Below are 15,414 nucleotides of genomic sequence, written 5' to 3' on the forward strand. Positions count from 1 at the left end.
AGGTTAACCAGCCTTCAAAACAACATCAAAATACAGTCTACACCATTATATGAAGTGGCACTACTCACTGACTCATAAAGAAAAAAAACAAAACCAGAAGGCTCTGGACAGCTGCAACACAGGCAACACCTTTTCAACAGGAAAGGTCTGTTCCACCAGCCCCAGAAATTTGTAAGGAGTCCATTTCACTATTACTTAGCATGCACCTCACTACAGAATACGGCAATCAAGATAAAAATCATACTTCCTTGAATGAATAAAGATGGCAAGTCCTCCTAACTTATAAGCTTGATGGATCCATCTTCTGCCAGAGTCAGAACATGATCTGGGTTTCCCTACCCCAGAGAGGTCAAGATGTGCCACAAGCCATTTACAGCCCTGTGAAGAGCACACCATGGTTAAAGCAACTACAGAACAGGTTGGTTCTGTCTACAAAGGAAAAGCTCTCCAGCATGATCATGTCACCACTGCACTATTATACCCATTATATTCCCTGACACACCACAGTGGAGGGAGTGGGAAGCAGAGCAGGGGTACAAAATAATGCAAGACAGGGATGGGGAGAAAGAGTCAGATAAGGAGATTTTCTATTATTCTATTTAGTAGAAGGGGTAAGGAACAAGTTACAATCAAAAGCTTATCACATACACAGGCTTCAAATCTCATGATATTAAATAATTCACATGTTCATTTATGGGGCAACTTTTTCAACCTTCAGCTGATGGGCAAGAGCAACTTTATAAAATATTAAGACACTTCCAGCAAAATCTTGCAAGGTAATGGGCAAGAGTCATTTTACAGAGATGTCAAGGCAGGACAGTTTAGTGACTCAGCCAAAAGCAATGTTAGAGTTCACTGAAGAATGCAGGGGGTTCATGTCCAGTTACTATTTAAAACAATCCCTAAAATGGTATTTAATAAGCCAAGAAAATTACAAACAAAAAACCACTTATGTAAACACAAGACCTTATGGAGAGAGAAGTCTTCCAGAGGAAGCACACCTCATGATGTTAAGAGCTTGCAACAAGGACTTCTAGATTCTAAACTGAGGTTTCTTCAATACTTTCCACATTAATCAAAGTGAAGCATCCCAACCAAATGCCTGGCAGCAGTTTTTTCTGGCTGCAGGCAGGACAATCATCACAATCTATATGAGCAAACACGTGACCTGAAGTCAGTCAGAAAGGGAAAAAGGCAGGAACTTTTTCATACAGTCCTAGTTTACATATACAGGGCCATAAATAAAACATGATATTAAATTTAACCTTAATTCAGAAGATAATTCATCCCAATTCCATGGTTCAGGAGCTGGTTTTGTTACTCTCCAGCTCTGAACACACCTGACAGCATCAGGTCTGACCTCATTTGGGGACCTGATGACTCTGGTGCTACCCTCAGCACGTATCATGAAGGAAATAACACACCTGTCCAACCCCCTGTGCCACACCAGCTCAGGCAGTATCAGCCCTGAGCACAAGGCTCATGTTCCAGAACACATCCACCCAACCAAGCTGTGCTCAGCCCTGTGCATGATAAGCTCTGTAGGGGCAACACCTCAAATTTGCACAGCACAGCAGCGTGTGAGGACGGAGCTTTTGTCAGAAACCCCAACAACAATTTCTGAAAAACTGAAGAATGGGAAAGAAAGAACTCCCAGTTCTTCTATGGGACAAAGATGGGATGTGAATGAATTCACAGCATTTGCAACAAATCTGTTTCAATATTCAAGCTGGAATTTTCATACAGGTTCAGGTGAAGTCAGCACATAAACTGGAAAACTGATTGAAAAAGAGAAAGCTGACATGGGATGAGAAGACAACTGAGCAACTCAGTGGAACTAAGCTGAAGTTGATGGGCAGTGGACAAGTCAACCACAAATGAAAAAGATTCCCAAAGACACAAAGAATTACCTTTTTTTAATAAAGACCATATAATTTTGAGAATTCTAAAATTCCAAATTTTAAAAATTTTATGGTTTTAAGTTTTAATTTTAAAAGGTGTTCAGCTGATCTGCAAAGGGTAGAAGCAGGAAAGGAAAATATGAGAATGAGTTAAGTAATGCCAGAGAAACTCAGATTCTTCAACATATGAGGCATCAGGGAAGGCATTAAAATATACATAGAATAATTGTACACATAGAGTGAAGATGAAAAAAGAAACAATATAATGAGTTGTGTATTCCCAGGATAAATAAAAATTAAATGCTCCTCAGATTACTTTCCTATGATGGCATTTTACATACACTGAACACAAGATTGATTCCATATGGGAAAAAAAAATCTTAACACTAAAAATATGTGAAAGCTTAAGTTCAAAGGAAATCCTTTTGTTTTATTACAAGAAGCCCAAACTTCCTATTAAGTTCTTTAGTATGACCTTAATTTTGACTTAAACTAAAAGAAAAAAAATAAATAAAAGCTATTTTCAAAATAGCAGATGGTGCAGTACAGTAAGAGCAGATTCCAGAAAGAAACAACCAGTTTCAACTGGTCTCAGGACACTTCCTCCAATATGAGATTTTTAACTTTTTTTTTTTTTTTTTTCAAATGGGGCTGGGCAGCCTGTATTGCTCAGCCTTATGTTGTGGACTGAACACTTATTAGTGGCTGGAGTGCGCTACCTCTGATTTTGGAGTGCATCTTTCAGTTTAGTTTAGAAGAAACAGGGCAGCACAACCAAAAATGTAAATGAAAGTACAGGCAGTGGTGACAACCAGGAGATTCACTTACATAAATAAACCCCTTCTCCAAAAATAAGAGACTCATGTAGATAAATCCAAAGGGCTCTGACTTACAAAGGCCAGAAACCTCAAATCTGCTGTAACATGTATCTTGTTTTGGCAGGGTATGTTTTTTATGCACCACAATAATCTTCACCCACCCAGGCGACCTCTCATATGGTGAGGAATTTTTCTAAAAATCCATTCTGCACAAATGGATTCAATAATTCTAGAGCTGACCCATCAAACTGACCCACTTTTGCTCTCTTTTCTTTCACTGTGCAATGCTAAAAGCTGCCATTTCTAAACATACTGATGGCCTCTGAGGAGGTACAAATTATGCTTTCAGGTAAAAGCATAGTTAAGTCAGCAAAAAGGCTACCCAAGTGAAGTTTCAGGAGTAGGTCTCAGCCTAAATAAAAATTCAGGGAGAAACAGCCAGCCAAATCAGCTTCAGGCCACTATACCTGGAAAGATGCCCCTTTGTAAAAATGTCTCCATGATCAGGATAACTGGGAGGAAATTTAATTGAGGTTTTCAAGATGTATCTCTTTCTATCAAAAATAACCTCTGATCACTGTTAACTACGTGATTTGGGAGAATAAAGTTTCCCAAAGGAGCAGTTCCAACCTGCATTACCTGTGTGATGAACCAGGCAAGTGGACAGATCCAAGTTAATAACAACCCCAGAATAAAGCAGTGCCCCCCACCCATTATTATTAATCCAATTACGTGACCCACTTTACATGCAGCCCCACAAACTGGTTTGATAGGATAAATTAGAGGGTACCAAAGGCATAAGCAATTTTGTGGACAGGAACTGGCACAGCCAGCTGAAGGACTCACTGCATGTGTAACAAACACCTGTCTAAGGCTTTGCTATGACACCATGTGGAAATCCCTCATGCCTTTTTGGACAACTGTTTTTAAGGATAGCTCTGACAGAGCTTTGCAGCAGGACCAACACCATAAGGTACTATAAGCCAGAGCTTCATCAGCTGCATAAATAAATAAACTTAATAGAAATTACTTCTAAAGACAGAAAATCAAGCAGTGTGTCCAAGTTGCTGATGTAGCCAAGAGGCTCTGAAAGAAGACTGATTCACTGTTTGTTTGCCACATACTGCTCATGCATTTAATCCCATACTTCAGGGCTGTTGCTGATTTCTCCAGAAGCCAAAGGCCTGATTTTCCCAGGTAACCATGAAGCTTCTTCCCCTCCTGTTTTTGCTGAAGCCATAAGAATTGTGAAAGCTTGGCAAGGATTTTCCTTTGCCCTTGTTTGCAAGATGGGATAAGAGCCACTTCCTGGACTTGCTCTGAATTTTAATGTTTTCTTTTACTATAAAAAGTAAGATACTGGTGCTTGTGATACATTCAGTGATTAAATGTTCAGAAAACATCTACAAGAGTTGTTGTAAATCAAGAAAACCTGACAAACAGGGAAGGGTGAAGAGCCAGGGATGTATGATTTGGAGAGAAGACCACAAAGCAGTGGTAGAGGTTTTCATGCATAGAACTACAAAGAGGAAAGGAATTAATTATTTTCCATCTCCACGTGATCCAAGAATAGACTCAGACTACATGGGATATTCAGCTTTGTCATCAGGAAAAGTTTCCAGCACAAGGACAGTGTTGGAAGAAGTTGCCAGAAAAATAATGAAAGACTGGTTTAGACACACACCTGTCAGGCAGGACTAAAGCATAATTGAATTCGCTTCAGATCAGATGATTTGGTGAAGTCTCAGCTTCTATAATTACTACATTTAGCACTGGGACTGAGGCCTTTAGCACAGGTCCTTTGTTTGTCAGTACAGTCACAGAAAGTGACAATCCAAAGCATAAACTGAAAACTTCCTTAAGTAAAACTTTTACATTTGAAGTAAAAAGATTCCACGGCAATCACAGAAAACAAAAGGAAAACAAAACAACAACAAAAAAAAACCCAGCCAAAACAAAACAAAAAAAAAACAACAAAAAAGAAAAAAACCCACAAAAAACCAAACCAAAACTGGCTAGAAGGAAAACATGGAAGACTTCAGCAGAACTTTTCACTTGTAGGAGGATTAACTTAAGAGTTACATGAGGCGGCCAGAGCCTTGTGGAATTGAGACTGGAAAATCTAAGTACAGAGCCTCTACAGAAACTCATCCCCAACTCTGATGAAGAAAAACATGAGAATTTAACTTGTGCAGCACCAGGAGTTGGACTCAATGATCCTTGTGAATCCCTTCCAACCTGGGACATTCTATGATTTTGTGATACAACACCTACCAACCTTCCCTTCTCTGGCTGCTCCCAGAGGGAAGCACACTAGCATGAAAAATCCTTGGGAACATGCCTAAGGAAGAAACAAGTAACTTTTTTCTCTCAAAGAAATGAACAGGAGGACTGAGTCCTCAACAGTCTTGCTCCCCCTGCTTGCATCTCCCCTGACAGGATAGCATGTAAGATAAGCTGAGAAATAAAGTCCTACCTCCAAATGTCATCAGAAACCTGTCAGCAAGAAAACTCAAAGGAAAGGGTCTCCAAACAAAGGTAAAATGGAAAGCCCAGTCCATGTGCTGGTTTATGGAGGACAAAGGATGGCTTTCACAGAGGAGGAGAGCATGGGGAATTCTTAATACCCAGGGGTCATTTCTATTTTATCTTTATGTCTCGATAAATGGGCTGCTCACAAGGACCTTTTGCAGAACAAAAGACTCAGGCCACCTGGACAAAATGTTTCTGGTTTTGCTGACATGGCTCACAGCACTACAGACCCAGAAGCCAAACCACAATAGGGAGCAGGTCTCTGTACAACAAATTCTCCTGATTTATCTGGCTGCACACTAATTCAAGTCTGTAAAACATTCTTGAGTTTGAAAGCTTGTTCTTTTAACAGAGTTTGGAGCAGCCAAATAGTGAATAAGCCAAGCAGTATCTTTTTGTTTGAAAAGCAAGCTGAAAAAATTGCAAGTGTTTCTGAAAACCAAAGAATGGTGAGTGAAAGCTGGCACTCCCTTCAACATGTACAATGCTGCATAGCAGGGCAAGTCATTTATTAACCAGAGGGTGTTTAAAGTCTCTAAAAGTGATTGGTCAGCTCCTATCTATGCTGTTTAAGAAACTGAAGCAGGGCATGCCTAAGGGTGTGGTTTCACATTTTAGGCAGAATTAAGAACTTGCTGCTACCTTAGAGATTCATCCCTCTTTCCCTCTCTGCTGGGTTTACCCTCAAAGAGCTCAAACAAATGAAATGTTACTTCTCAACAGCATGAAGACTTGAACTAATGCAGAACATCACATGCAGAGGAGACTCATTTCCAGTGAGCAATCTCATCCATGTTAAGGATAGGACACTTCCCCTTTCATGAAGGTTTGGTAAAACCTTGTAGCAAAGCACCGACACATTTTCAGCAGGGCTCAGAAAAACTTCCTGGACTAAGGGCTAAATAATAATAATAAAATATGAGATGCAGATATGTTACTTGCAGGATGCACAAGTAAGAGCATTGCTCCATGAGTCCTGAAGGAACCACCACAGTCCCAACACAGCTGAGGCAGGCAGGTTCCTGCCTGGATAAAAGCTGGCCTGGCCAAGGTGACAGCGGCCAGAGCCAAAGGCTTGCACCAGGGAAGAAGAGTGACTGTGCAGATGGGGTGGGGAGGAAGGAAGGGTCAGGTGTCTCTCCTTTGGTGACACAGAGTTAGATCAGTTCAGCTGCAACATGTAATTTCATCCTCAAATACCAAAATGCTGAGCACACAGCATTTTCAGCACACAGTGAAAAAAACCTGAATGTGGGGAAAGAAGTGAGCAGACATTTCATTAAAAGTCACTGGTTTAAAGCAGAATGCCTATTAGCAAATGTTCTAAATGTCTTTAAATTTTTTTTTTAAAAAATCAAGATATGTCAAGGTCACAAAAGCTGGTAGTTAATAATAATCCCACAATTATTTCAGACCTGCTGACTGAATTTCAAAATGCAGCACAAAGAAGCCCTGAGTCGAACATGGACAGGGAACTCTCCAATTAAAAGCAGTCTCTATTCCTAATGCAGACAGGGATAGTTAAGGGAACTCAGCTCATGTGGCTCCAATCACACTTGTAACCTTCAGAGAAAGCTCAGCACTACCCCCACCAGCACCCAGCTGGGCTGAAGCCAAAATAAATCTGGCAATAAAGCACAAATGCCCCGACTTGGAACTGGATATGACCAAAGTGTTTGTCCTTGTGGGGGAAAAGGAGTTTGAGACAGAACCCAGCAGCAAGATTGCTCTTTGAATTAAGGCTCCCAGAGTGCTACCAAGGATCCCCAGTGAAACTGGGGACAAGAAAGGGACCAACTTTGGCTCCTGTACCAGACTCTGGGCTCCCAACCACCATTTGTGGTGGTTACACACTTCCCTGGCAACACACTGAGTGAAAATCGATCTGTTAAAGCAGAAGTGACTTAGAAAGGGTCTAAGGAGACAAACTTGGCAGGGTTTCAGGTCACAAAAAGTTAAAATTACACTTTGATGCGAATCCAAGTCAAGACTCCAAAGTCTGTCACTTCTTTGTGAGCTCTCACTTACTCTGTTCTGTGAAGGACCTGATAACAGTTAAGCCTGGAAATATGTTTCTCACTTCAGTTACTTGAACAATATACTAAAAAAAAATAAAATAAAAAAATCATTTATCCTCCAAAAGCCAGGAAGATAATTATTGAGCTGTAATACAGAGGCATGCAGTTAATCTTATACAGATGATAGGAGAGCAACCTAACTATGACCACAGAATGAATCTTGGCAGCATAATCTGCATGTGATCAAACAAACAACAGGTTCATGGGATCAAATTTGTACAATGCATTGCTAAATAAGCACTATCTCAAGTCTCAAGTTCACTTTATGCTTTATTTCACTGAGAGAAAAGAATTCCATGTTCATCACATGCACTCTAGAAGTGACAGTGGTATACAGCACTTTGACTCAAACTGGCCATAAATGCTGCCCATGTAACTCCTGGGCTTTAAAGCCCTTTATCAGAATTGGTTTGGGTAATTTTTAGTCACCAAAGAGGAAAAAAAAAAAAAAAAAAAAAAATTACACTGGCTGTTCAATTTCAGGACAGCACACTTGAGATATTCAGTGCACACCATCTCAGGTTAGTACTCAACCATGTATGTATGTACCTGTGTTATAACCCCAGAAGAATCCTAAATTAAGCATAATCCAACCAATCATCTGCAAGGCCAAGTCTACAAGACATTTCCCCCATCTTTCCATCACACATGCCACAGAGCCATTTCTTGACCTGAAGAGGCTCCATTAATAGCCAAACAACCCCTTTTCCATGCCATTCAACCCTGGAAGGAGATGATGGGACTAGATTCATGCTTTGCCTTGTACATGGCACACAGCTCACCTGGATCAGGAGGACTGGGGGGAAAGTACAGAGAGAGCAGGACTGACTGGTACAGTTCTCATAACAATTCCTAACAAATACAGTATGCAGTAAGATGCAAATTCTTTAAAGCACAGGTGTCACTGAAGCCATTTTCCCTAAAATATCAGATCTTTCTTTTGTTAGGACATTCCCAAAATATTCTCCTTTTGAGATACCAAGATCCATAACATGGGCTGAACACAGATTTCATTTTTGAAACAACTTCACCAGAAGCAACACCCAAGGCCAAAGAAGCCCCCATCAGTGACCAGCTGTCATTCATTCTGGCATCTGAAAAACATTTACTTTCTACCAAATACAAACCCCAGCTGAAATAATTTCTGGCATAGCAGTCACTGTGTCAATACATATCTAGAAACTGTTATCTTACTCAATAAATAGGATACCATCAAAGAAGGATTGCCAATTACTTATTTTGAAAAGAAGCTACTTAACTAACTTAGAGGCAAACCCAAAACCACACATTTCAAACAAAGAAGCAACAATATTAACTGGAAATACCACTCTACCACATTTTTGTAGTCTTTCAGTGGGAAGAAGGAAGGGAGACAATACAACAGGCCAATTATCCTGTCATTTTCAGATTCTTTCATGTAAATTTGTCAAGTGTAGTATACAGATTAAATACAAAATGATTTTCCTACATTCTTTTCAGACACAAAGAAGAGTTTGCCTGTCTGAAAGCTCACCACTTTACCCATTACTCATTAATTTAGTCTTAATTTCTATTAGCTGATAAAATTATCATGGCTGCATTGACACCAGTAACTCAATTTAAGATAACACCCAATAGGTTGAAGCTTCCAGATATAAGACAATTATAGTAATGCAATTTTATTAATAGAAACACACATTCACTAATTCATATATATAAAGAAAAATCTTTATTTCAAATGCACATTTAACACAGACTGTAAATCAAAATAAACCTTAACAGTGACTTACCAGGAAGCCTGTTCATGTTGACTCCTTGAGCAGAAAGTCCTATTCCCATGTACCTTCAAAAAACCCAAACAAAATAGCAGTCAAGCAAAAGAATGGTCATGGCACAAGATTCCCTGCAACAGAAATATAGCACTAAAATAAACCCAACCCACACATAAATTATTTAAGAATGACAAAATTACTAAAGATTTTCCATTACTCATGTCTTTTACTGAATCCAAGATAAAATGTCAGTCTCCTTTAGTAACTGACAGCTTTCCAATGTACAATTACAGTTACTCTTTAGCTCTTATTTGGTAGGAAAAGAACTGGACAACAATCAGCAATTTGATTTCCAATTTGCTTTTTGTGAGGTATTTTTATTCATCTATCAGAAAAAAAAAAAATTTATATAGGTGATTAACAGGACAGTAAAAAAACACCTAAGTGCAGATATAGTATATGAGGACAGATGTCTGTGTAGCCTGATGTACTGTCTCCAAAAATAGCTGATAGTGGATGCAGAGGACAGAGCACACAGTTGTACTTTCCAAGAACACTCTTTCATTGTTCAGCATCTATTTTACACAATCTCACTTTCTGAACCTTTGTAAGCTCTTTGAAAAGGCAACATCCTACAGCTTCCCATTCAATTCCTGCCCAACCTATTTCTCCTTTGTACTTACATTTTTAAAATTGTAAGAGAGAGGAAAAGCATTTCCCTGACAGCTTTCTTAAGGCTTTTTCAAGTCCTGATTCACATCCCACCCCCCAAAGGTCTCTTCTCAAGACTGGTTAATTACAGTCTACTCAGCTGTTCTTATGGAAGCTCATCTCTACCTCAGTGCTCCTGCTACACTTCCAGTTCTGTAACTTCTTTGAGGAGCAGGGAATAACCAGAGCCACCAGCATCACACAATACAAGCCCAAGGTGATTACAGATAACAGCATAACAATGTTCTCTGTTTTGGTTTCTATTCCTCCCCCTCCAGATTTCTATTATTCCATTTATGTTTTAACTGCAGGTGAGAACTGAACTCACTTTTCCATGGAAGTGGGACACAGCTTGACCCTGCACTCAAGTGGCAGTCCAGAGGCAATTTTTTGTATCAAGTTTGGATTGTTTATTCTTCCCTCATAAGAATAATTTTGCACCTGTCCAGCAGGAGAGTAAGGCAAAGACAGCCTTCACAAAATCTTCTCTTCCTTACTGTAATACTTAATGCACATTCCCATTTTGTGTCTTCTGTTTCTGTTAATTTCCATGGTCTGTAATTTTCTTAATATTCTCTGGTAGCACAGCTCAGGTTTTTTTTCAACACAGTCCCATATTTTTAGGTTACTGAGTTTTGAAATTAAAAATTATTTTTTAATAATTTAATCTTTTTAAAGATTAATAATTTAATCTTTTTAAAGAAAAATATTCCTTTAAGATTTCAGACTTTGAGCCAGATGTCCCTCAATTCATTTTGGACAACCTTATTGGTTTTTTTAAGCTTAAAAGTTTGTTCTTTCAATTTTTCTCATTGAATAAAATTTGAACTTTCAAGGTGTGTATCCCTATTGCCTCTCATCCCTGTGTCTAATTTTGTCAACTGTCTGATCCTCCAATAAAATATCTTCTTGAACAGTCTCTGTACCATCTCAAAGTATTTACCCTTCTGATTTTATTAGCTGTTCTTAAACAAGCTTCTTCAAGTTACAGGGTATGCTTTCTGACTTTTTTTGTTGTTGGGTGGTGGGGTTTTTGGATGAATACTGAAGTGGCAGGGTCTCAGGGCCTTTTATAGCCCTTCTCAAAGGATACCAAACATCAGTGATTATGGTCACTGCTGCAGAGCAACTTCTAAACACACCTTTGCTGTAAACATTTTCTGCACTTCTCAGAGTACGAGTCAGAAGTTACATCCTCAGGAGTTCCCTGACTCATGAGAGCTTCTCCAAAGCAGGCATTTGTGGCATCTAAAAATTCAACCCCACGGTGTCATCTGACATAAATCCATCTGTAATAAACTGAATTTGGGGATATTTTTACAGCCTTCCAGGCACAATATGGAAGATTTTCCCCTATATCTGCAAGGATTACTCCAGCTCTTCCCTGCCATCTTCTTAGTGCACTGGCAGATAAGAGAGCTCTCGTTCAATTTCTGTGTTTCTAATGAGTCTGGACTCTTCTGCTGCTACAGAGATTTCCTTACTACATGGTGGGTTTTACCCGATGCTGGCAGGTCTGAAACACTTAGCAAAGACCTGTCCAGGAGCAGTCCATTCTGCTTCTCTGGCAGAACCATCCCCACCAACTTCACCAGGTCGCATCACCAAGCTCCAGACCTCCTGGATTTGTTGGCTGTGAGAAATTTCATTTGAAGAGCAGGACGTGCCTCTTGGCATAGGGAATGTTTCTTATGTCCTGATCTATTTGGCTCAGCTGAAGGTAAAACACTGCAGAGCTGTGGCCACTTTGTCATGTGGTGGTGTCAGATTCCTTCCTTTCAGTATCAGGCAGCACAACTCCGCTGGCACAGGGCCACAGGCCAACTCCATCCCTCCTTGCTGCCCGAGGGAGCTTGTCTGCTCCTCTGCCTCTACATCTGCTGCTGTTGACATGAACAGACCTAGAACTGAACAGAGGGAACACCTCTGCACACAGCCTTGGCACAGCTTCACCACAATCCCAGCTGCAGCACTTCCATGGGTGCCCTTTGTCCCCATCCCTTGCTGGGTCCGTATTGCACAAGGGTGGCAACACCAAGGAAAACACTGGAAATTAGAGGAAATAACCTAATTGTTGAACTCAGATAAAATAGGTCATCGCCCACTTCTGCTTATCCTGCTTAACTTCATTATTTTCTATGCAGATTCATCCCCCCTCTTTTGTGTACAGCAGCAAATCTGATGCACATAACCACAGACAAAACTTATACAATAGTATCTTTCCATTTTCAGACAACATAGCTTTAAATTGAGATTGGAAACTTGTATTTTTATAAAAAGCAAGCACTACAACTCCACAACTTCTAAATTTAAGATTACACTTTAATCTAGATACACAACACCATGGAAATATGTTGCTAAAAAAAAGGAACATGACCACAAACCTTCCTGGTTCACAGTTTTTTGCTCTTCAACTTCTGCTCCCATTTAAAGCTCAAGACAAACTTTAAAAATAAGACCATAATGGCTGTAGAACTGTAGATAGAATTTGCAGACAACCTAAAATAAAAACAGACTCCCTCACCATGCTGAGTTTCAACTCCACAGCCCACAGCTTAGATTCAGAATTTCAAATTGTCACAGACTTGACTGCTGGGTTTTGTTTTAGAAAATGCTACTTTGCTTTTCCCATCTACAATCAATTTATGTAATTACATCCAGAAGTAATGGATGAAACGAGCTTTAAGATCAATAAAGCCTCAGAGAAAAAAAATCACTCTATTCTCTTGAAAATTGGGAGGAAAAAAAAATTAATCTTCAACTCCACCACCCCCAAAAGCACCAGATGCTTTCTGAACTTGGTGCAGAACAGCTTCTCACTTCCTCGATTCCAAATGTTCCAAATCAGTTTTGTGTATGAAACAAATGCAATACTAGTTAAACAGTATTTGTGGGCATCATCAAGAGCAAACTACTGCCTTTTATTTTTTTTTAATAATGAATCAATTATGATATTCAATATCATTGAACATAAATCTCTATGGCCTGCCTGCCTGTATCACCCCTGGTTTCAGGCCATAATGGTGTGAATAGACTCTCTGTGGGGTATCCCTTAACTGGAGTTCCCTTTTGAGAGATTCAAATAGGTTCTTAAAAAAAAAAAAAAAGGATACACAGGAATGTCAGCACCCAGAGAAAAACATAATTTTGGGGTAATAATACATTTATATCCATTATCCATCATAGGTACGATGCAAAGGTACACAAAGTGACCTCCTAAAACCATCTTCTCAGCGGTGAACACTGAGTACTTGGAACTGCTCCCCACACCTAATCTGAAGCTTCAAAAATGCTGCATCAGTAGACCAATTCCAAATAGAGCAGACTGACAAAAATACACACAGACACATGCTAGTGATTCAGTCAGAACAGTCTTGTTTCCACTCACCAGCAGCCTCAGCAGTTACCATAGCACCAAATTTTTCCAGGCTCCTAGTTCACCTCAGCCCAGCCCAGTACTGGTTGCTTCAGAAAATGTGACTGAATCAGCCACACTTCCCAACATCAGCTCTGCCTGCTTCATCCACACCCTGGCTCTGCCTGGCCTCAGCAGGAGAATGAAGGACCTTGGTAAAAAACTCTTCATGTCAAAAGATGCTGGCTCCACACACAACCAGTAGTATTCCCAGGATTCTTCCCTCAAGGTCTTACAGCACTATGACTGTACTAAGATTAAGCTCAAAGACACAAAGATTTTTTGGGTCCCTTCCCAGTTCCCAAGTACTTCAGCAGTAAACACCAACATGTAGCTGCTCTAGCACAGTGACATCCAAACAGGACAGCATTCACTTCTGGCCCTTAAGACAACTTGGGTGGTGGACTCCGCAGTGCAGATGTTTTCAAAGCTGCATTTTAAATTTGTATTTTTTTAAAAAAATACGTTTTTTTTTTTTGTTTCTGTCAATAAAAGACTTTCCCTTGGAAAATATATGCAAAGCCAAAATGATGACTGTAGTTCTAAATTAAAATTTAAGTCTTAAAAGATACAAAAGATCTCAAATGCACTGACTCAGTCAGGAAGAATTATATATTGTCACTGGGCAGAAATTATCTGAAAAACAATGAGAAAAGTTATTTAACAGAACTGACAACATTTGACTGACCTAAAGTGGAACAAAGAGATCTCTCAATGAAGCTGCTCTAAGCATTAGAGTCATAAAAGTAGAGAAGACTCTGATGGCTGTGTTTAGTTTGTCCCAGAAGGAGAATCCACCCATATGAGAAGCAATTCTTTGAGTCAAGAGATGTTTCTCCAGAACAAATATGATACCCAGAGAACCTGCCAAAAAGTCAATGTAAGAAAAGTTTTTTGTGTAGTCTAAAGATATTTTGTATGAGCAAACCCACAAAAATCCTTGTGAACCCAGCAGAAAAACTTCAGAACAGACCTGCCCTTTGACAGCAAGGGGCTAATGCTGAAATTCCAGGATTTGCACCTATTTGGCTTTTCCAGTGCAGGACTGAAGAACCCATTGAGAAGAACAGAGGAGAACACAGCAAGAGAACTCATGTAGACCTGTACTACATTCTTCAGTTTCAAGAATCCCAGGAGCAAAGAACATCTCATGGAAAGCACCCAGCACTTGGGAAGCACTGTTATGTTCAAAATAAAGGCAGGGCAGAAGGAGGGAAAAAGCAATTAGCCCATGGTCCTCACTGGACAAGCAGTATACTTTAAACAAAAGGAGGTATTTCTTTACCTAAAAAGCTACAAGACTTTCTCCAATAAACTTGGGCTGAATATTCATCTTTAACACTAGCTGACAATTAGCAAGGCAGATTTATTAAGGCTCTCCCAGGGGAAGAAAGAAAGTATAAATAATAAATACAGGTTTCCCCTGTATTTATTGTTTAACCTGTTGAAAGATACCAAGTCGGGATGGTGAAACAATCCCTGACACTCTTCTTTCAAGTGGCTGTGAGGTTCAACCCAGATGGCAGACAAAATTTAACCCATCTGAAAGCTGGGGAAACAAAGGGGGAAAAAAATTACATTGGTTTAGCACTGGCTGGGTAACAGCTACGAGCCCAAACTCTTCTTTTCTGAGCCAGCCCCACCCTGGCACAGAACAGGAGGCTGGAACGAGACTGCCAGGGATGCCAACAGGCACTGAGGTCCAAGCATGGAAGAGTTAAGACCAGAGAGGTTCAATAATTTGTTTTGAAGGCCATGACTTCCAGTAAAGCAGCCGTTCCCCGCTCAGTTGTGAACCAACATTGACACAACATGCGGTAGAAATTCCTGGGATTGGCATTTTATTATGTGGCTCAGCCAAACCCAAGCAATCCTGCTGAGCCACGAGTTAAACAAGGGATGTTCCACTCTTCCAGAGGTTTGTGATTCAAAGGCTTCCTGTATCCTGCAGTTTTTTCTAATAACCACACCTATGTGGCAGGAATCCTGTCCTCCCAGCTATCATGCACCCTACTCTTTCACCGTGCACAGTTAAATCTAAAATAAACAAACTAAATTATTTAGTTAGAGGTGAATAATACACCACAGTGGTGGCATTTCAGAGACTTCCACAGTCTCTTGTGCAAAGCTCTGAATTATCATTCTTGTCTGAGGTGGGTCCTGACTTCATGCCAGGTTTAAAGAGTGGCTAGAAATGATAACCCTTAT

At 39.9% G+C, this 15,414-nt stretch overlaps 1 protein-coding gene across 4 annotated transcripts in view; it reads right to left on the minus strand.

The window, feature by feature from the left end:
* The window catches only part of RANBP10 (RAN binding protein 10), a 64,779-nt gene that overhangs the window by 39,303 nt on the left and 10,062 nt on the right, over positions 1-15,414 (minus strand). For all 4 annotated transcript variants that reach the window (XM_086847431.1, XM_086847432.1, XM_086847434.1 and 1 more), the window contains exon 3: positions 9,099-9,151. In XM_086847431.1, the coding sequence (XP_086703557.1) occupies positions 9,099-9,151 (53 nt within the window). The remainder of the gene's footprint in view (positions 1-9,098; positions 9,152-15,414) is intronic.

Source organism: Cyanistes caeruleus, chromosome 12 (assembly GCF_971803275.1).
Source record: "Cyanistes caeruleus chromosome 12, bCyaCae1.hap1.1, whole genome shotgun sequence".
NCBI classification, from domain to species: domain Eukaryota; kingdom Metazoa; phylum Chordata; class Aves; order Passeriformes; family Paridae; genus Cyanistes; species Cyanistes caeruleus.